Here is a 22,808-nt window from a genome sequence, read left to right as displayed (position 1 = left end):
GCAGTGGCCACACCACCCAGGAGCTGTGTGTACTGAAGCTGCGGCACACCAGGGCTGAGACCTTGCCTCTCTGCCCCCAGGCGAGCAGTGCTGGGGTCATGGGCCCTGGTGGGTTTGCTTTGGGCTCCTACAAGGGTGAGGGGAATGAAAGAGGCGAGGGGTCGGAGCTAGCATCCCCAGGCAGCAGGGTTACTGGCCGCCCATGATGAGCAGCTTTTCAGATTGTGGAAAAGAAAGCAGGAGAGGAAGCTGGTACGAGAACACTGCCCAAAGAATTCCATGTCACAGCGTGAAAAATAAATCTCACCTTTTTCTTGTTTCGGATGAAAGCTATAAAATCCCCAAAGTCTAATTCAGAATTGTCACCTAGTGGAAATTCCTGTTCAGAATGCTCCTGCTTCCTATTAATTCTAGTTGACATTCAAGTTTTGAAACACAGTAACATGTCTATTAAACTACTAGTTACAGTACAAACTGACTGTTTACCTGAAATCCACAGAGTGTCTACACTGGGCCACTTATTCCGGAAAATCAGCCGTTTTTCCGGAATAAGCTGCGAGCTGTCTACACTGGCCCTTGAATTTCCGGAAAAGCAACGATGCTCTACTGTACAAAATCAGCTGCTATTCCGGAAAAGCTACGCTGCTCCCGCTCGGCATAAGTCCTTATTCCGGAACACTGTTCCGGAAAAGGGCCAGTGTAGACAACCCAGTAGTCTTTTCCGGAAAAAAGCCCCGATCGCGAAAATGACGATCGGGGCTCTTTTCCGGAAAAGCGCGTCTACATTGGCCACAGATGCTTTTCCGGGAAAAGGGCTTTTCTAGAAAAGAAGCCTGCCAATGTAGACGCTCTTTTTCCGGAAATACTTATAACGAAAACTATTCCATTTTAAGCATTTCCGAAAATTCATGCCAGTGTAGACACAGCCCAGCAGAATTCTACCAAGACCTATAGAAGGATCCTAATGGGGCTAACTGGAAATTCCAATCAGGACTATACAATGAAACAGAATTGAGCACCAGGGGAAAGTGACATTTAGATCACCGTACAATGATGAAGTAGTGCATCACGTTGCTGTGTCAAAATGTCACTGGGTCATAGTTCAACAGTGTTTACAAACACACATCAGTGATCTAGGATTAAGAACAGTAAGATCACCAGATGCATCTCCTGCAACAGCAGGTGTTGATCAGACAGTAGATATGAAATTGATCATACTCTACACCTGATTTTAGTCACAGGGCTAAGAAGCAATCATGATAATTTTAATGATGGTGCAGAGCTAGCAATGCTGCAGTGTGTGTTCCCTCATTAGGCTGGAAACTTGATTTGCTTTTCCTGGGGTAGAGGGAAGAGGAAATGACTTACAATAAAAAATATTTACCCTTCAGTTTGCAAAACCTTCAGGAAAGAAGCCAAAGGAAGCATGGCATATTAAATATGCGGGAGCAGAATAGTGCAGGTCTCAATGAATCTGACTAGTATTAAATTTAGCTTTAAGTTTCTTTGGAAGAATTGGAATCTTTTCTTTTCAGATGCACTTTCAGACATTCAATTTCTATAGTTCTGTTCTTTGAAAACTGCTTAAATGTTACCAACATTCTAGTTGCTGAACAACTCAAGGTTAGGAAATAAAGTCATGTCTACACTAGGAAATTATTTCAAAATTACTTATTTTGAAATAATAACTCCCAAAATGACTATTTTGAAATAATGTGTCCACACTAAAGGAAAGCCTAAAATCACTCCCAGGCAGGCTCCCTTAATATGGATGCACTACCTTAACTTAGAACCCTAGAAATCACTGGTAAGTGCTGGAAAGTCCACACTACACTATTTTGAAATAACTATTTTGAAATAAGCATTATTCCTCATGGAAAGCAGGAACTATTATTTCAAAATAACCAGCCCCTTATTTTGAAATAACAGGCTTGGTAGTGTGGACGCTCTGCCTGTTATTTTGAAATAAGGGGAGCTCTTTTGAACTAAGTCCCTAGTGTAGACGAAGGCTAAGAGTCTGCTCCAGTAGGAGCGGTCTCACTGGCTTCACATGAGTAAGGGTTTTCAGGATCTAATTTCAGGTCTGAAGGAAATCAGGAACTGTGGCTCCACTACAGGGTTAGTGTTGTAGCCCAAAAGCTTGTGCTCTGCAAAAGGTCAAGACTGTGATTCTAGGAATGAGCAGACTATACAAATGCTATTTGTGTCTTTATTTCTTTAATTTCCATTTATCAGTTATACCTGTCTAATGCCTGAAACACTTGCTATTGATTTCAGTGTGCCTTGGGTCAAACCTTAGGTGCAGAATGGTATATCCGTGATTTTTTTTTTAAATAAATAACATTCAAATAAAGCTCTGTTGGGTCAATATCCACAAACAAGTTCTCTTGACCCCCCCCAAAACTAAAGTTCTATCCCTTCAGTACGCATTCCACTAGTTCTCCCAAGAGAAGCCTATTAAAATACCACACCCTGGAGGATGCCCATAAGATCTATTTTAATGTTCTAAGTGCTCAGAGAAAAATCCAAAAGCAACCCCTTTAAAGTATTATTTAATCTCAAAGGGTATGTCTACACTACCCCGCTAGTTCGAACTAGCGGGGTAATGTAGGCATACCGCACTTGCAAATGAAGCCCGGGATTTGAATTTCCCGGGCTTCATTTGCATAAGCCGGACGGCGCCATTTTTAAATGCCGGCTCGTTCGAACCCCGTGCCGCGCAGCTACACGCGGCACGGGCTAGATAGTTTGAACTAGCAAGCCATTCCGCACTATCTAGCCCGTGCCGCGTGTAGCCGTGCGGCACGGGGTTCGAACGAGACGGCATTTAAAAATGGCGCCGGCCGGCTTATGCAAATGAAGCCCGGGAAATTCAAATCCCGGGCTTCATTTGCAAGTGCGGTATGCCTACATTACCACCCTAGTTCGAACTAGGGTGGTAGTGTAGACATACCCAAAATGTTTTCCAATTACTGTGGCTATAACTGTGACTGATACCATGCTTACAAGTATTTAAATTAAGAAAACTTCAGATTGAAGTACACCTTTGTAGCACTTCTACAAAATCAAATCTGTCACCTCTGTACCAAAGCTATTACAAGAACTGAGAATACACATTCAGACTCTATGGCCTTGTCTTGATTTGTATTTGACTAAAGCATTTTATGATCATGTAGATGAGTAATGGGAAAGTGTCTGTATGAAAGGAAAATGCACATGTAATTCCAAATTAAATTGGATGTAAGAGTAGAACAAACCAGACTTCACTCTGCTATCTCCTCATTGCAAGTTTCAAAAAGTCTAGTACAGCTGTATGTCTATTTGTGTGCTTCATTTCTCAGGCAAGTACTGGAACTAGTAGGTTTGGTTTTTATCTTCTTCTCCCAAGTATTAGTTCATTTCAGCATCCTCTGAAGGAAATCAGTCCAAAGGCCATTAGATTGGAAACTGAAATTCTGATTTATTTCAAAAGGAAGAAATTCAACTATGGAATACTGAATCCCTTGCAGCTGAACAAAAACAACAGTGAATCAAGTTATTATCTTGTTATTTTTGCCTAAGGAGCATAGAGAAATATGTGTATTTCAGGTGTCTAATTTAACATCTAATTGAAATCTTTTCTGGAAGCTCTCTGGGAATAGAATTTGTGCTCTATTAGAAAACTGCCAGTTTTCTTAAGATTGCCCATGTGATTTACTCAGAGACACCTCTGAAGGAAAAATCATTTCATTCACATCTACCACAAGTCCAAATTAAAGAGGAAAGAGCGCACTGTTCAGATTAATAACTGGAGCATTTTGCTGGAGGCCACTTTGCAAAGTAACTTTGTAAATTAAACACCCTAAATTGAGAGTTTCAAAAGTATATTAATAGTTGGCAATTCTGTTCCTTTTTATTTAATCTCTGTGCAGATACATTGATTTAAAAACCTCGATTCTGTCCTTCCTAACATCTATTTTTACATAACTCAGAGTAACCTACACTTCCCTTGTTTAAATGACATAAAGGGTTTTCCCCATAAATAAATACTGCTGAATGTATTGTATGTTCAAGGGTAAACAGACCAGCTCAATAGCCATGTGGAAAAGATAGAAAAAAAATATGTGTAGGTAAAGTACACATGAATATAATGAGCTAAAATACTCATAGAAAGGATTGGCTAGAGGGTAAGGCACTGGGGTGAGACTCAGAAAACCCAGCTTCAATTCGTGCTTTTTGTCACAGATTTCCTGTGTGACCTTGGACAAATCGTTTAATCTGTTGTCCACCAAGGCTTGGACTGGGCCACCAGCTCTCCTGGGGCTGGGAACCAACCATGCTCTGGGGCCTACATTCCCTCCAGGGCTGGGAGCCCACCCATATCCAAGTAAGGCTGTGGCCACCCACAGGTAAGACTGGAGCCACACACCACCTGCCCTCTCCCCATTCTCCAGCTGGGGAAGGCTGGGCCTGCTGTCTCCCCCTTCCTCAACCCTCCCCACCGTGGTCGCCAGGGACAGGAAAGGCTGGGCCCACACACCCAGGCTCTCGCTCTCTCCCATGCTCCAGCCGGGACTGAGTAAGGCTGGGGCCGCATGCCGCCCATCCTCCCTCTCCCGGGTTGCTGAGATGCAGAAGGGTGGGTCCCTGTACCACCCACCCTCCAATCTGTGATCTGGCATGGGCCAAGGAAGCTTGGGGTTTCGAGACAGGTCCCAAAGTTGCCAGACTAGAGAGGTTCAACATATATAATTATAAGGGGAAGTTCATGTGCCTAAAACCACTGAAGAAAGTGGAAGCAAGTTGTAGCCAAAAGTCATTCATCCTTGTTCTCACTGCATTTAGAGAAGGATAATTTTCAGGGTGATGAACATCCCTTTAACAATTAGACATGCTTACATGTACTTCACCTCATTAAACACATTAACTATAGCCATTTGCTGAAAACTACACATTCTTCCAAGTCCTTCACACTTTATGTCAGGGACACCAACTCCCCTTCAGCATCCTATTAGTAGTTGGGTGTATTTTCAGGGGTGGGGAATGGAAAAGCCGGATCCCAATAACATAGCACAGAATAAGGTACTGCTGTCCTCCAACAGCAGTTTCGATGGGCTGGGATGTGTTTGGGTTGGAAGAAGAGCTGGAGGTGATTGTGCTAATTTGAACCTCTAGAAATAATCTTCCCCCTTGTCCCATGGCAGGTTCCTTGCTCTGATAAGATTAGGACATGTTTACCAAGGGACTGAGTACTTGCAGCACCCACTGACTTCAACTGCAATTGTAGAAGCTCAGCAACTCTGAAAATGAAGCCCCAATTGTATTGTCTAAATGGAAAGACATAGGCTTGTGTATCATTTGAGGCAGGAGCAGCTTCATTTTGTAGCTGGTAAAGCACTAAGCATGTTGGCTCACTTTCACATCCTTCCAAAATGCATGAACCTTTCCCCACTGTCCCCTGTAAGCAGTGCCATCCCTAGAGAGGTGTGGAGCCTGGGACAACTCTCCCTCTGCTGCAGGCCCCACCCTCACTCTGCCTCTTCCTCCCCTGCTCTGTGCCTGCCCCGCCCTCACTCCACTCCTTTCCCCTAAAGCACCACCACTGCTCTGCATCCACCCCGCCTCTTCCAACCCCTGCCCCATCCCCTCCCACCTCCACTGCACGCCTTCTTCCAGGTCCTCACCCTGAACAACATGACCTGGGGATCATGGAGGGGCCGGCACTGACCCCCTGCAATCACCCACAGCAGCAGGAAATGGAGCACCTCAGGCTCAGTCAGCCCGCTCCCCCAAGCCCGGCTCCTAGCCACATCACATGAGGGAGCAGAGCAGCTGAGGTCAGGGCAGTGAAGTGAGGAGCCAGCAGCCTGCTCTGCTATGCCCTTGCCAGGGCCCAGCTGCAAGGGCACAGCAGAGCAGGCTACTGGGTTGCTCCACTTTCCACAGTTCCCACCACTGCTGGTGAGTACGAGAGTGGCCCTGATCACTGCTGCCAGCCCCCAACCTCCTCAGTAATCCTCCAGGCTGCTCTGGTGCCCCCCAATTATGAAGGGCCCAGGGTGGCTGCCCAGATCCATCCAATGGATCTGCCTATTAACACTCAGTTTATTTCAGGTACAGTAGAACCTAGCAGTTAGAACGCCTCGTGAATGGAGACTGTTCATAATTCTGAAATGTTATGGTTGTTCATTCAAAAGTTCACAGTTGAACATTGGCTACGTACAGCTTTGAAACTTTACTATGCAGAAGAAAAATGCTGCTTTTCCTTTTCTTAAAATATAGCTTATGTTTAACACAGTGCTGTACATTGCACTAGTTTTGGGGAGATTGTCTTGCCTGACTGTATATTTTCATTTCAAAATGAGGGGTCAGTTTGTAACTCTGGTATTCATAATTCTTGGATTCTATTATGACCAAACTGTTCCTCCAATAGAAATAAATGCTGTCACAAATTGGATTTTCATCTTCTTCTGATAAGTTGTAACTTCTAGTGTCATGTACAGGCTGGACCTCCCTTAACCGGGACTCTCTGGTCCGGCAACATCCTGGACCACAGAGCCCAAGTATAGGAAGGTTGGGCTGTGGGGCAGCAGCGTAGTGGCATGAGGGGGGGAGAGGCTGGCGACTCAGTTGGGACTGCCATGGGGGGACGCAGAGGGGTAAGTGGTGCAGCGAAGAGTTCTGTCCCTGCAGCAGGGAGGTATCAGAGATTGGCAGCAGCAACGGAGCTTGGGGTCCAGCAGTGGCTGCAGAGCTCCAGCCCCGGCCACGGAGCTTGGGGTCTGGCAGCCACAGAGCTCTGGCTTCCACGGTAGCTAGGCAGCAGTTAAGCACGGGACAAGTTGGGAGGGACCTCCCCTGGTATGGCAACTCCCCTTATTCGGGACTGCTCCGGTGCTGAGGGTGCTGGACGGGGGAGGTCCAACCTATACATTCATTTATTAACACTTAAGATTTTTGCAGATTCCCTTCTTCTTTATGTCAACATATGCTAACCTCCTGGGATATGTGTTTCAGTATGTCATAATAGATTTGTATAAAAATGTCTGTTTCTAAAGGTATAAATGTGCACGTTAACTGCCATGTTACAGGCCATTCAGAGGCTTTTATTTTAATTGGAGAAACATATGGGTTAGAGCTGGAAAAGATTTATTAAAGCATCTAGTCCATCTCCCTGCCAATGCCAAATTGTTCTTTTTGGTATATTTTCTAGTGTTGATTGCAAAGAATCAAATATATTTGCACATGCAGTTTTGCTGCTGAGCTCAATGAAGTAGCATCAATCCTTCATTGGTCACACATCTTTATAATCTTGATTTAAACCTCATAGAACAATGATAACCAAATGAAACTATCAAAACTGCCTGATTTTAGCTAGAAGAAATCTTAACATTTCAGAGTCTATCATCATGATTAACCCAAAAAAAAAAAAAAAAGCTCAACAACACATCACCTCTGCAACAGAAAAATTCCTTATCCTAAATTTAATGTTCACACTGGCTGATTTGTCAGAGAGTTAAAGACTTCCAATAAGCCTGCAAGCATTCTAGACCTACATTTCTGATTTTAGTGGGGCTGAAATTCTAAGGGAAAAGGGCAATTTAAATTAAAACATGTATTGATTGCTGTTTTCTGACAAGCTATGGTGCTGTCGTAAATAGTACTAAAACTGAATTGCATCTTGCTGACAATAATTTCCAAAAGATAAATCCCAATTCTGTGCTTAAGATACGTTCTAGGGATTCTTTTTTGTTTTGTCTTGTGTATAATGTGGCATTAAAGAAATTGTTCACTCACTGCAATTTGGGAACTCACTCAGCAAGAGTGTAAGTGTAATGTAATACTACCAAAGCCATCAGGAAATTAAATATTCTCTCATTCTATGTACCCTAATGATTTGTTAAAAGTTCAGGGAGCATCAAAGGGTTTGTTTGAATAGCTTGTGAGTTTTACCAGTTATACAAAATGTATTGGCTAAAAGTACAAAAAGCAAAAAAGTGATCTATTTCACTGGATCATTTATTATATAGAAGAACTATACATTACACAAAGTAGGACCTGTTCCATCAAAGAGCATAATTACTTTAACTTGTCTGTGATTTTTTTAAATATATTTTAAAATGAATTGCTAACTCAGTCCAAGGCAATTCCACACAGCTCCCTCTACACCACTCTGTTCTTGTATGGAAATAGCTTTAAAAATCCACTTGGAATAAAAAAGAAAACTATGTTTAAATACATCTGACATCATACCTCTTGAGTTTTGCTGTTTGATGATTGTGCATCTGACAAGGTCCCGAACTCCAGATTAGTAGGCTGATTAAAGGAAGGTCTATAGCAAGTTGCTGTCTCTTCCACCTCTCCTGGAAGCACTAATGACCCTGCTGAATACAAAATACTTCCACTCAATATATGATTTAGCAAAATCATATTCTAAAATCTTGCAGAGCTCAGAAGCTTGGTAGCACTTGAATTATACTTTTCCTGTTGCACAAAATATAATAGGTGTACAGGCAATCCCCGGGTTACGTACAAGATAGGGACTGTAGGTTTGTTCTTAAGTTGAATCTGTATGTAAGTCGGAACTGGCGTCCAGAATCAGCCACAGCTGAAACTGATCAGTTTCAACAGCGGCTGAATCTGGATGCCAGTTCTGACTTACATACAGATTCAACTTAAGAACCCCAGGCGTCCCCAAGTCAGCTGCTGCTGAAACTGATCAGCGGCTGATTCCAGGAAGCCGGGGGCACAGCAACTCTGCCTCGGGCTTCCTGTAGTCAGCCGCTGGTCAGTTTTAGCAGCGGCTGACTTGGGGACGCCTGGGGAAGAGCAGCTGGGGTGCTGCTGGGTTGCTCAAGTAGCGCGGCTCCTCGGCGCTACTGGAGCAACCCAGCAGCACCCCAGCTGCTCTGCCCCAGGTGTCCTGATTCAGCCGCTGCTGAAACTGACCAGCAGCAGCTGAATAAGGATGCCTGGGGCAGAGCAGCTGGGGTGCTGCCGGGTTGGTCCAGTAGCGCCGAGGAGCGGTGCTGCGGGACCAAACCAGCAGCGCCCCAGCTGCTCTACCCCAGGCGTCGTGGGCAGAAAAGCCTGGTCTGCTGTGGGGGAGGGGGCACTAGCTGCCTCCCCCCCAGCAGACCAGAGAGATGGGGAGCAGCTTTTCTCACCCCGGAGGACGTGGGCCGCAGGACCGCGGCTCATCTGGGCGTCCCGCCACTCCCGTCCTCCGGGGCGAGAAAAGCCCCGTTCATAACTGCGGATCCGACATAAGTCGGATCCGCGTAACTCGGGGACTGCCTGTATTTATCTTTAAAGCACTACTGAAGCTAAAGCCAGATCCAAAAAACGCCTGTACTTTGGGAACTCAAACAGGCTTTAAACTTCATGGCTGGTCCCAATTTTTCAAATAAGCTAAATCAAAACCATAGATTGTGGAGACCCCCCATATTCTCAGGAAGTTTGGGCATCGTTTCGCCTCTATTCAAAAACGGAGGTAGTGGCCAGTGCAGAGGTCAGTGAACTGGGAGCCAGGAAACAGGAGTTCTAGCCTGAATGCTAGCCTGCTGAATGACCTGTGGCAAATCACTTCAGTTCCTCTATTTGTAAACTGGAGAGGATGGAGCCTCTCTTAGAGGATCCTGGAGACAGAGACTTCTTTTCTCTCCCCGAGGGATTTGTGAGTGTGCTGGGGCACCTGGGAAGTTTACAAGAGAGCAGTGCTCCAGCCACATGTCTTCACTTCTCATTTTTGCTCATAGTCCCAGTTAGGCTATGGATATCCCAAGGAGGCCTAGTTTCATCTAGCTTCTCCTCTGAAGATTGTTTATTGAATTACAGTCAGCAAGATTAAACACAGTGGCTGCGTCTAGACTGACAGCTGCTTTTGCAGAAAAAACTTGCCAGCTGTCTACACTGGCCGCTTGAATTTCCGCAAGAACACTGATGATCTCATGTAAGATTGTCAGTGTTCTTGCGGAAATGCTATGCTGCTCCTGCTCAGGCAAAAGCCCTCTTGCGCAAAAGCTTTTGCACAAGAGGGCCAGTGTAGAAAACGCGGTATTGTTTTGCGCAAAAAAGCCCCGATGGTGAAAATGGCAATCGGGGCTTTCTTGCGCAAAACCACGTCTAGATTGGAACGGACACTTTTCCGCAAAAAGTGCTTTTTGCAAAAAGTGCCAATCTAGACACTCTGGGTATGTCTACACTACCCCGCTAGTTCGAACTAGCGGGGTAATGTATGCATACCGCACTTGCTAATGAAGCCCGGGATTTGAATTTCCCGGGCTTCATTAGCATAAGCGGGGAGCCGCCATTTTTAAATCCCCGCTGCTTCGAACCCCGTGTAGCGCGGCTACACGGGGCTCGAACTAGGTAGTTCGGACTAGGGTCCTATTCCGAACTACCGTTACTCCTCGTGAAACGAGGAGTACCGGTAGTTCGGAATAGGCACCCTAGTCCGAACTACCTAGTTCGAGCCCCGTGTAGCCGCGCTACACGGGGTTCGAAGCAGCGGGGATTTAAAAATGGCGGCTCCCCGCTTATGCTAATGAAGCCCGGGAAATTCAAATCCCGGGCTTCATTAGCAAGTGCGGTATGCATACATTACCCTCCTAGTTCGAACTAGGAGGGTAGTGTAGACATACCCTCTTTTCCGCAAATGCTTTTAACGGAAAAACTTTTCAGTTAAAAGCATTTGCGGAAAATCATGCCAGTCTAGACGTAGCCAGTGGTTTTGTAAAGGGGACTCTTCTTTATTAAAGAGCTGAAGATCATTCCCCTTAGGATCTCAAATCAGGTTCAAATCACAAGTCAGAAGATGAAAGTCCAGAAATAAAAGTTTTTACCTTTCAGCCTTATTTATTTGTAGTTTACACCATAAATAATTGCATTGGCACTCATTTCCATAATATTTGAGCACTTTCCCGACCAACTAGACTGGCAAAGCCAAGTAAAAGGAGCCTGTATAAAGTTGCTAATAAGCATGTGCTAAGCCTTGACATGTTCAACAGCTAACCATGGTGTGATCTCCCTAAATTGTTTCAAATTCACTGCTCAATATACTTATTGCAAGAGGCAGGTCTGAGCATCCCCACCTGGTGATGTAAATCTTTGGTCATTACTGTACAAAGAACAAATATGTCACTGTTTATTCCCAAGAGACTCATTTGGGGAGAGAAAAGGGAGGAACCCCCCAATGAAACCATCTGGCAAGAGCTCAAAAAGACAAGGCTTAAAAATGAGGACAACAGAAGGAAATTTATTTTTGCTTTCAGCTAGAAGTGCTTTGTCACACTCAGGATGTCAGTCCTAATTTTTTAAAGCTTGTTAGTAATGCAAACAATGTTTCAGATTTCTTTCAATCACTGCCATAAGAATGTGGTAATCAACTTTTGGGTGCCTGTAGACATATGAGAAATGAGCATTTTCTCTGTACCCTGGCTGTGCAACAGCAAATGAGAGCCTAATCAGTAAATGTTGCTTTCTTTGGTAACGTTTAATCAAGAAACTCCTTCAGAGAGAAAAATTAGAGAGTCTTGACAGCCTTCCTACTCAGTAGGAGGTTCCACATGAGCTGTAGGGTTCTGTAAGATATAGCCAATACCTCACAGCTGGCTTAGCCCAATGCTTCTGCAGGACTAGTGGAAGATGATGATCCTAATTAAGCTGCTAATTACATTGTCACTGGAGGTGATTAATAAGCAACAGGACAGCCTTGGATGCTGCCAATGGCATCATATAGCTAGACATAATTGAACAGGTACTGATACTATAAAAGGAAGGATTTGGAATGTACTGTGCTTAACACTATGGAGAATCACCTTTCTAGATGAAGTGGTTTTGAAAGCTGGGATTCTAGTAATATACAACACAGCACGGCAGATTTGGAAGCTGAGCAATTGTCTTATGTTCAGCGTTATGAGGGATCTGCAAGAAGTGGTTACTAAATCAGTGAACACTGTTAATTGAGCCAGATTCTTAGGTAGTTTTGAAGAACTGATGTATTAATTAAACCTAAAAAACTATATTAATGTTATAGATCTGATCTGAACTCACACACTAACACGGCTACCCCTTGATACTAGTCAAGCCTTTGAATTTCTTCACAATTTGTATCTGCAAAAACAACTAGGAGTCCTGTTGCACCTTAAAGACTGAGGGTATGTCTACACTACCACCCTAGTTTGAACTAGGGTGGTAATGTAGGCAACCAGAGTGGCAAATGAAGCCCGGGATTTGAATTTCCCGGGCTTCATTTGCATAAAGCCGGGCGCCGCCATTTTTAAATGTCCGCTAGTGAGGACTCCGTGCCGCGCGGCTACACGCGGCACGGACTAGGTAGTTCGGACTAGGCACTAGCGGACATTTAAAAATGGCGGCGCCCAGCTTTATGCAAATGAAGCCCGGGAAATTCAAATCCCGGGCTTCATTTGCAACTCCGGTTGCCTACATTACCACCCTAGTTCGAACTAGGGTGGTAGTATAGACATACCCTAACAGAGTTATTTGGACATACACTTTCCAGGGGGTTTTCTCACAAAAGCTTAAGCCCAAATAATCATTGTTTTAAACTCTTGAGTGTGTATCTTCATTACAGCCCACCATGTCTAACTATAAATGGTCCCAAACTCACTTTCAGAATGCATCTGACAAAAAAATTGTTGCTAAGAGGTGTCAGAAAACTGAGCCTTTGAGCTTTCTATTTATTTACCACCCCTCCTATCTCTTCCGATTCTCAAGCATCAGGTTGTCAGCCCCAAAGAGCTGTCTCGTGTGAAACTGTCTTGAAGCGGTGCTAAAACTGGGATGCAGAGGCTGGGAAGAAGCTATTTATGGATTTTTTTCCAGCATTAATAAAGCCTCACAGTATTTATCTAAATCTGTTTGCCCAAGCTGTTTTTCCTGCATGCACATATAGGTTCAAATTTAAACAAGGAAGCATGGATTATGGAAAATAATGGGTAACAGAAAAACACGCAGTAAAGTGTTGTTAGCTGATAATATCTGGCCTGATTTTTCAGAGGTACTGAGCACCCATAGCTCACAGTGTCTTCAGCTGAAGTTGTGGGTACTCCGCATCTTTGTAAATCAGGTCCATAGTGGCCTGTGGCCTAAACTATCTCAGGGCTAGATTGTGATACACTTACTCATATGGAATAGTTTGTTACTCTTCAATTACATTGATTCCAGTGGGATTATTTGTGGAGGAAGGTACTACTCAATATGAGACTATCACAATTAGCCCATTAAGTTCCATTCTGTAAAATCCTTACATCCAGCAAATTCCTTACCTAGCACATACGTAGAGGACTTGCTGAATAGAGATGGTTTGCTGAATTGGGCATTAGAAAATTATTCCCTTCTTCATTTCAGCATTTAGCCTGCAGTTTCAATAGGATACTGTGTTATTATGCACAGCTGATCCTAAGGCCCAATACTTCAAACTCACACAAGCAGTCCCATTGAAAGGCCTCACATACCAGTATCATTGTATTTAAGGCCTGATCCTTCTCTTTAGTCAACGATAAAACTCCTGTTTAAAATACTTCCTGTATCCCAAAATAGCATTTTCCACATCTTGACAGCACGCCTGTTATTTCAAAATAGCTTTAAAAAAAAAATAATGGGAGCACTATTCCAACATGCCAGTAAACCTCGTTCCACAAGAATTAAGGGACGTTTTGGAATACCGCTCTGTTTTGAAATTTGGCATTGTGTAGACAGTGCCAAATTTTGAAATAAGCTATTTCGAAATTAACTCAAAATAAGCTACACAATTTGCATAGCTCAAACTGCATAGCTTATTTTGAGCTACAGGTGCAGTGAAGACACACCCTAGGTTCCCCTCAGTAAACTGAAATGGTTTCTCAGAGTCATTACAATCTGCACTGTCAAGAATTATTTGAAGCAACAGTAGCTCATGCACCATAAACCTATGACGGAGGAGGGATAGCTCCGTGGTTTAAGCATTGGTCTGCTAAACCCATGATTGTGAGCTCAATCCTTGAGGAGGCTGTTTAGGGATTTGGGGCAAATCTATCAGGGATGGTACTTGGTCGTGCCATGATGGCAGGGCACTGGACTCTATGACCTCTCAAGATCCTTTCCAGCTCTATGAGATAGGTATAACCTGGGAGTGGCCCCTAGCAATGAAAAAATATTTCTGTGTATGTGTCCTGATTCGCTTATCACAAGGAAATCTGTTTATCTTAGTCATTAATTTTCCATAAAGATTTTAAAAGGCAGTTAAGCCTGGGAGTGGACCATCAGAACATACAATAAAATATCTTTAAACTCAAATCTTATCTATTAGTAACTAGACAGCTCTTTTATTAACTCCTGTAATTATTTGAGTGTATCTCCATGAGTAGGCATCATTTTACTTTAGCTCTCTTACACGTCACATTTAAAAGAGTGGATTTGAATGTTACAATGACTCTTTTACAAGAATGCCATACCCAATGGCTGCATCTAGACTGGCATGATTTTGTGCAAATACTTTTAACAGAAAAGTTTTTCCGTTAAAAGTATTTGCGCAAGAAAGCATCTATACTGGCATGTGCCTTTGCGCAAAAGATTTGCTTTTGCGCAAAAGCGTCCGTGCTAGTGTAGATGCTCTCTTGCGCAAGAAAGCTCCGATGGCCATTTTAGCCATCGGGTTTTCTTGCGCAAGAAATTAATGTTCCTGTCTACATTGGCCCTCTTGTGCAAGTATTCTTGTACAAGAGGGCTTATGCCTGAGCGGGAGCATCAAAGTATTTGCGCAAGAAGCACTGATTTTGTACATTGCAAAGTCAGCGTTCTTGTGAAAATTCTCACGGCCAGTGTAGACAGGCGGCAAGTTTTCGTGCAAAAGCGGCTGCTTTTGTGCAAAATCTTGTCAGTCTAGACGCACCCAATGAGTTCATAGTAGGAGGGCATTTTTCCCATGAAGTTATGAACCCTTAAAAACAGGAGATTGTATATTCAAAGCTTAACTAGGAGATGGTGTGGTCTATGAAAAAGGCCCTAAAACTGGAAATCAAGAGGGTTCTCGTTTGCAGCTCTGCCAATGACTTTGGACAAATCACTTAATCCCCTCTTTGTGTTTCAGTAAAATGGAGACAGTGGTTACGCATTTGAGATCTGCAGATTAAAAGTGCAATACAAGTGCTAAGTGGGGTTATTTCTCATGCTCTTCTCCTCATGTGGCATTCAGAATAATTTTGTATTTATATTTTCATGTGTCCTTTACAAGTTTTGAGATCTTTATGATGTTATGTTTATTGGCATTTTTTAAAATTGTTTCATTTTATTTAGAGATGACTCAGTAATTGAGCCATTCTTGGAGCAGTGCAGAAAATGGTTTGTCAACACTCCTGAAAAAGGTTAGCTGTAAAATGAATCATACTGCCGAAGTGCGGAAACCAGGCATTTCTCCGTCTATCTCCTGAGAATTCCTGATCCTCTGTATTGTTGCCTTAAGCTACTTACAGTCAGAGATTAAATTTAATGAGAGAGAGAGATTAAATGGCCCACATGCACGTGCTGTCTGTACACTGTGGGTTAAAGCTGTGGTTTGGGGACTCAGATAGATTTGCATGGCTAACTAGAGGTTTTTATGCCAAATTCCCACAATTCAAAGTACTAGTTCCAGACTTTCAGTTGCTGTCTAATGAAAATAACTACAATTTATCTGTACTTTGGCCAGCTGATTTCTAGAGGCCACTGTATTTCTAAGAATTCTTTTGTTCCCAAGCAGCAGTTACATCTGGCCCTGATAGGGCAGGTTAGTTGAACATAGAATTAAAACGAAGAAAAAAAGAGAGTGATTAACCAGCTGGGACACTTTAACACCTACAATCTAGTATGCTTTTTGCACAGTCTTGTGTTGATCCATAATTTTTAAAGATGTACACATTTTACAGGTGTGTATACTACAGAATAGCCAGCAATACCTTCATTCTCGTTAGGCCCATTATGATGGTTTTTCCATACAAGATACAAACCAGTCAGTAAGTTCTAGAAATCAGAGTACAGGACTGGAAGCCCAGTACTCCTGAATTCTATCTCAGCTCTGCAGCTGTCTCCTTTGTTGCCCAATGCAATATATAGTTAACTCCAGTGCCTCAGTTTTCCTATCTGTAAATTTAGATTCTATGTATCCTATTCACTGGGAGATTGTGAGGAATTAGTTCATGTCTGAAGAGCTTTCAGGGCTCTAATACACTATACACATCCTCAGTGTTGTAATGTGCATTGTAGATGGCTGAGAGTTCATAAGGATTACTCCTGTGTTTATAGAGGTTTTGTGCAGTGAAAGTTTTCTCATGGGACAAGCTGAGGAGAACAAACCAAATCAAGTGTCACATAAAGGGACAGTAGTTAACTCAGTGATAATCTGCAATAGTAAAGGTAGAACATTATGATTATTTTATAATCATCCATAAAAGCAGCAATTGCAAGATCAACCCAACATGATTTGCGTTCCTACTCTAAATCAGTATTTATGCAGGGCAAACAGATAATCATTTTTGTAGTTTCCACCATTTTAAATGCAACCTAATTAAGTTGGTGTTTTTAAATGTATGTGTTTAATACTGATTCTCTCAACAAATGACTGGTAGTGCATGAAACAGCTAGGCACGTATGGGAAGCTTCAGGGTAAGCTATTATTTCCACCTTTGCCAATTCTCTGTGCTACTGACCATCATCTGTGCTATTCTAGTGCTGGCCCTGCCATGAATGGGAAATGCCAGTCATTTCAGACTTATCACCCTGTAGCCTGTTTTGAAATAGGGACATACATTCACTCTGGATTAGATTAAGATCATTTAATTCATTTCATTAGTGATATAAACCAGATCTGAATTCAGGTTTCCAGAGAAAAGGCAGCCGTGAGAGTATACTCACTGCATCCATGGAACCCTTAGTTCTTTAACAGATAGACTTAGATTTTGACCTAAGTCCTAAAAATGTATAAAGGGAAAAATGAGGGCACTAAGGACCATCACCATGATTAGACACCTTTGCCGTTCAGATCTAATATAGGAGTGCAGTCTCAAAGCCTGTGTTTTGAAATGCCCGGGGTAAAGAAAAAAAAATAACTCTGCATTTGTTTTCTTCTGCGATTTAAAACCAGACCTTGAATATTCTCCTATCTGAATGGAAACTCTCCATGCACAGAGAAGTGAAGAACAGTCAACTCATAACCCTCCACTCAATTCCATATGCTGCCACAGATTTTGTGTGTGATCTTAGGCAATACTTGTAAGGCACACCTACACTGGAATAAAGACTCATGGCACAGACATAGCTGCTTTGGGATCAGCTGACTCAGGCTCACAGGGCTTAGGCTGTGAGGCCAAAAAATTGTACATGTTTGGGCTTATATGGGCACATGGGCTCTGGGTGGATATGGATTAATTCTTGAGTAGATGATGTAGTTTATTTTGGAACTCCTCGGTACCATAGGGTAACATACAAAAAAACAGTGGGAGAACATTTTAACCTCCTTGGATACACAATTATAGACTTGAAAGTTGCAAAAAAAATTTCAGAAACAAGCTGCAACATGAAACTGTGGAGCTGGAATTCATATGCCAATTTGACACCCTGAGAATGGGTCTGAACAGGGACTGGAAATGGCTCTCTAATTACAATAAATAATTTTCCCTGTTAGATATTCTCACTTTCTTATCCACGTCCACCCTCATTTAATTAGCTCTGATATAACACTCCTATCTATCTCTGTATGCCTACCATCAGTGAATTTTTTTTTTCAGTTCATGTATTTGGCGAAGTGAGTTGCAACACCCAAATTCTTATGACCTAATAAAATGGTTGTTTAAGGTGCCACAACAAGAACTTGTTGTTTTCAGTGGTAATGATGGGTGACAGGGGTCACACAAGTAGCTACAGAATAGACTCTAGCAAAATTGCACATGTACGATTTTTGGGGTGTGAATTAAAATGACCTTAGGTGTATGAAATATCTCAAATTAAACTTTGAAAAATCTGCAAATTTGTGAGGTATGTCCATACAAATTTCCAACTTTGTGAGATTTTAACACTAATGAAATATTTGTAGCAAACATATTTCCATGTTTGAGTTAAACTGTTTCTCCGCAGTACAAATAAACAGAACTTTAGTATTCTGCATCTCTTGGTAGCCTTGTTGAGATATTTTGCAAAATCAAAATGATTTATGGATAAAATAAAAGTATGAGCAAAAATTCAGGAACAGTTATCAAAAATACCATTCACCAGTACTCAGAATAATACATCTTAATTTGTTACTTGTACTAAACCTCTTACAACACTGAATAAGGAAATTACTTCAATATTCTCTTGCAGAGTGTGAGTTACTGTTCCTAACTACAGCTTGACTCAGAATCTAAAGAGGAAGGAAAAGTCCCACATTTGGAGCTAGGGAGAGAGAGCAATTACAAAAGTGGAGGAAAAGAAACATACCACTGCATGTCTCTTGACCAAATTCGTCATCTGTGTCAAAATCTTCCAACTCCAAGTAATTGTCCACCTGTGAAAAGGCCCAAAATCAAAAGACTGGACATATAAAATTAAGTCTATTCTTTCCATTGTTCTCACTCACTGCACCTTAGAGCAAAGCAAAAGTTGTATCTGTCTACATCAGTTTCTCCATTCTCCTCTGGAGCTTTTACAAGAGTTTGAAAATTTATTTGGATATTATTTGAAAGAAAGAAATGTTTGGGTATAGTTTCTGTAAAAAGTAATTTAAAAAGAAATATTGCAAAAGTTATATAGCAATGTTTTCCTTAACTTACAAGATTGCAAAAACAGGAGCAGGAGACAAATGTTACTATGCAGTCTTGGAAATCCCCTGCTTGAGACCAAGAAAGTGAAACCGACCCAAAACAAAAGAAAAACTTGCAATTCTAGTTTCATTGTTCAAACTGGCTAAAGTGAAAAAAAGGAAAAATATTACATTAATTGTTTTCGGACTTAAATCGGGACTTTTTAATTATTTTATTTAGCCTTGACAATGGCCATTTAAAAATGTCTTAGGCATATTTAAAATGCTTTGCAATAACATTGCTTTATCATTAAGATTTCCCATGGGTGAATAATGGGAGGGTAACAATGATTCTCCCCACCAAAATTGTTCACATAAGGGTTAGGCACAACTTTATAAATATTCAAACCTGACAAAACATCACTAAGTTCACTCCCTGGGCTGAGGGATGCAGAGGATCAGAAGAAATGTTATGACCCACCTGAGCCCTTTCTAAACATTAAAAATAAATTCCCTCCTAAGTACCTATAAAAAATAAAATGAGTTTTCAGATTAAATATACAGCATGTATCAAAGTACAAGAGAAGGGACTAGAAACTTTTCTTCCTTGGGCTCAGAACTTGCTTTTCTTAGAAGGGAAACGTTTATTAGCACACTTTCTCTACAGTATACCTGTCTGCAACTCTGAACATATGAATAGTCTGGTCTCTATAGATACATTATTACAAAAATATTAAAATGACCCAATGTCATGCTAAAAAACTGAGACCTTGCCCACTCATTACCCTCAATGAAGCTCCTTAGAAAAAGCCTGGGAAAATGGATTAGCCTGGCAACAGAGGCTGAAGGTCAATGAATCTAAGCTCAGTAAGAGCAAAGTGGGGAGTCATTTTCACAGTAGAAAAAATCCTTTCCTCCAATTCCCAGACAAACATATCGAGGAACTGCCAGATAGCGCATCTCAACTGACCTCAGGTCTTAGATTAAAAGAAGGGAAGAGACACAATCCAGAATGGGATTTATAGGTCAAAATAAGCATCTTGAGCTACCCCTGTAAATGAACTGGAAGCGAGAGCAGACACTAGAGCACAGCTGTACTGTGCTTCTTTGAAGTGGCACTGATGAGTTGGAGAGTTGCCCTATATTGCACTGTGCTTGTAGCACAGAACCACAGAGAAACGAGAGATGCATAGGGTCTAATAATCTCATCCAGTTCAAGACCCCTCCCTCCATCCAGTCTCTGGCAATTTAAGCCACTGCTAAGAGCACACTCCTGTAAGATATTAAAAGTATAAATAAAAACTTAACAGAAAAAAGCTGGGTAGATAGTGGTGCTTGAGTTTTTCATTCCCTCAGAAGGATCATGGAAGCAAACACTGTATTTCCAAGCACTTTCCCTACCCCAAGTAAAATAATGTGTAAATTAATGCATGAGACAGAGATTAGATGTGTTCTGCTTATAATTCCTACCTCGAAAAGCATTGAAGCAAATCTTACCTTCACTCTTCTTGCCAGACTCAGGTCACCTAGTACACAGCAGCCCACTTTCCAGCCTTTGCCCATCATTATCTGTAAGTAGGTAGGCAGAAATATTTACATGCATTAAAATGAAACAAGAATGTAGATCACATTCAAAACATCCACTGTGTTACACTAGCAAAAGTTTGGGTTCTTTAAAATGTATGTAAAATAAACATAAAGAGTGAATGAAATGTGTTTCTGAACAGGGAATAGGGAAACTATCATCCTAAATATATCCAAATGAGATCTAATGGAGAAACACAAGGGGCAACCAAAATAAGCACAACAGCAGTACTTCGAACAGAAACAATGTTTTCAATGGCAGTTGTTCTCTCTGTTCTTTTCCCAAGGCAGATATAAAGGCTACAGCAGCCAATTCATTGCATTAGGAATGCTCTGTGCTATTACTGTAGCAATGTTTCTAGTGCGTCCAGTTATTACTGAATTTGTGTATTAAACGACCAATGGGACAAAAATTTGAAATCATGCCTGGAACTTTTGTTCTGGGGCAACAAAAATAAATATGAGGATGTTCTATTAACTAAGGAATAATGGAAGTCGCATGGTGCTTTACAAGGCAGAAAACCAGTTCCCAAGTGACTAAGACAAGAGGCCAAAAGACAGTTTATCCAAAGATGGAACCATATTCTCAATGAGAAAAGTAGCACAAAGCTTCTGTTTTCAGTCATATTATACAAAGGGTCTGAAAGATTGTGATTCTTTTAAAACCCCTGCATGAGTTTCATTCACACAAGTCTATTGTCCCTGCAGGACACTGTGTTGTATACTACAGCAGCTCTACAAGTAAATCAAACAGCTGGTGTGTTCCCCTCCCAGTACCTCTGAGGTCATCACACCTTACACAGGATTCTATGGAATCTGCTTCAGATCAGATATTCCCTTCAGTCACTACCACTCAGCTAGTACATCTCCTCAGCTTCACATTCTGAGTGCCTTTCGAGTCAGAAGAGTGCCGCCTCTTCTCCATCAAGGTTCCCTATAAGCTGCGCGGCAGCACAGCCCCATAGCTGCTTGTAGCACAGGACTGGGCACAGGGCTGCCGCGCACGGAGCTGTCTGGCTGGGGGAGAGGCACTTCTCCTTCAGCTACAGCAGCAGCTCCCTCAGCAGGGCGGGGCTGATTAAGCAGCTGTGGGGCTGTACTGTCGTGCAGCTTAGAGGGAACCTTTCTCTCCGTGCATGAATATTTTTGCCTTTCTTCACTTTAACTTAATGTTTGCCTCTGTGGACTGATGCCAGTCTCATTACCTGGTCTTCATCCAGAGATTGTGATGAGAGAGACACTGATGGCTCTTTGTTCCTTATAGGAGAGACATTCTGTTTATTTCTGTTTGACAACTCCAGCAATGAAAATGTATTTTCTATGGACTCCATTTGAGATACTTGGCTTTTCATTTCCAATTCTTCTGCAGAGAGAAATCATAGCGCATTAGAAAACATAATACACACTCCAAGAAAAAAAAAGAGGTCCATAACAAATGCACATTGTATCTTGTTGGAACACACATTATTACTGTAACTGCTTCTTTTGTCTATTCAATATCATTTTCCATTCATACTTGGAGCTTTTGATACGTGCGTGTGTTATGACATGAACTGTGTGATCTTTTTCATGAAACTGAATAAATATTTTGTATATAAAAAACACAAATTCCCCTTTACTCTTGTTCTCCAAGTACCCACTGTTATTGTGTCTCATTTTCTGTACAGAAAACCAGATGACAATAACACAGTGAATGGAAAACAGAAAAACAAAAGCCCAGTTCATGTTGAAGGATGCTACTTTGTTCTTCATTTAAACACTTCTGTTCAGAGGGTGGTCACCATGTATATGCTGTACAAAATGACACATACTTGTATGCATAACCTCACTTGGCAAGTGAACACAAAGAATCAGAACGTTCTGTGATACCAATGAAATACATGAATTAACTGCATGTAATTCAAAAGAATTTCATCCGATTTATACCAATATAACTCAGACCAGGATATGAATCCTGCTCCTAAACACTGGTGCAAACTCCAGCAATTATCAGTCTTCTTTCAATAATTTAACACATGTAAAAGCTGCATTTCCAAAACCCCACTGGCCATTTCTCATGCTGCCTCCTGCACCAAGAAGGCCATCCTCCTCCCAATATGCTAAGTAATTTCCATCTCTTCCTTCATACCACTAAAATGTTAGAGCATCTTCTTGCTGTGCAAATGGGAAAACTCTAACTTTGACCTGGATAAAGTGATGACCAGGAGAGAGGAGTAATTCTTGTACTTCCTATCTTCTCCTCTAAAGTGAAGGCCAGGTCAAGCATCTGCTCTCACATATGTGGCTCTGGAGACAATCTAGGAAAATCCATTGGTGTCTAGAGAAGAAATACAGCTCTGAAGTTTCTTGTCAGCATCATTGCTACTGTGGGTGTCTGAAGTCTCATTGCAGAATTCAAGCCCCTTCATGGACAATGGTTCTGTTATCTCTGCCTGTCTAGGACAAGAGATTCTAGTGTGGGCTTGTAGCCTACTGTTACCCACAGTGCAATGGC

At 42.0% G+C, this 22,808-nt stretch overlaps 1 protein-coding gene across 3 annotated transcripts in view; it reads right to left on the bottom strand.

Annotated features, from left to right (window-relative positions):
- IFTAP (intraflagellar transport associated protein) overlaps positions 1 to 22,808 on the bottom strand; it is a 68,514-nt gene that overhangs the window by 7,032 nt on the left and 38,674 nt on the right. For 2 of the 3 annotated variants that reach the window (XM_075927507.1, XM_075927509.1), the window contains 4 exons: positions 21,520 to 21,677; positions 20,228 to 20,299; positions 18,430 to 18,496; positions 8,233 to 8,363 (listed from right to left, as the gene is read on the bottom strand). In XM_075927507.1, coding sequence (XP_075783622.1) covers positions 8,233 to 8,363; positions 18,430 to 18,496; positions 20,228 to 20,299; positions 21,520 to 21,677 — 428 coding nt within the window. The remainder of the gene's footprint in view (positions 1 to 8,232; positions 8,364 to 18,429; positions 18,497 to 20,227; positions 20,300 to 21,519; positions 21,678 to 22,808) is intronic. The other variant, XM_075927510.1, reaches the window with a different exon arrangement.

The sequence above is a fragment of the Pelodiscus sinensis genome, chromosome 4 (genome assembly GCF_049634645.1).
Source record: "Pelodiscus sinensis isolate JC-2024 chromosome 4, ASM4963464v1, whole genome shotgun sequence".
Lineage (NCBI taxonomy): Eukaryota > Metazoa > Chordata > Testudines > Trionychidae > Pelodiscus > Pelodiscus sinensis.
This window is presented reverse-complemented; position numbering and strand designations above follow the sequence as displayed.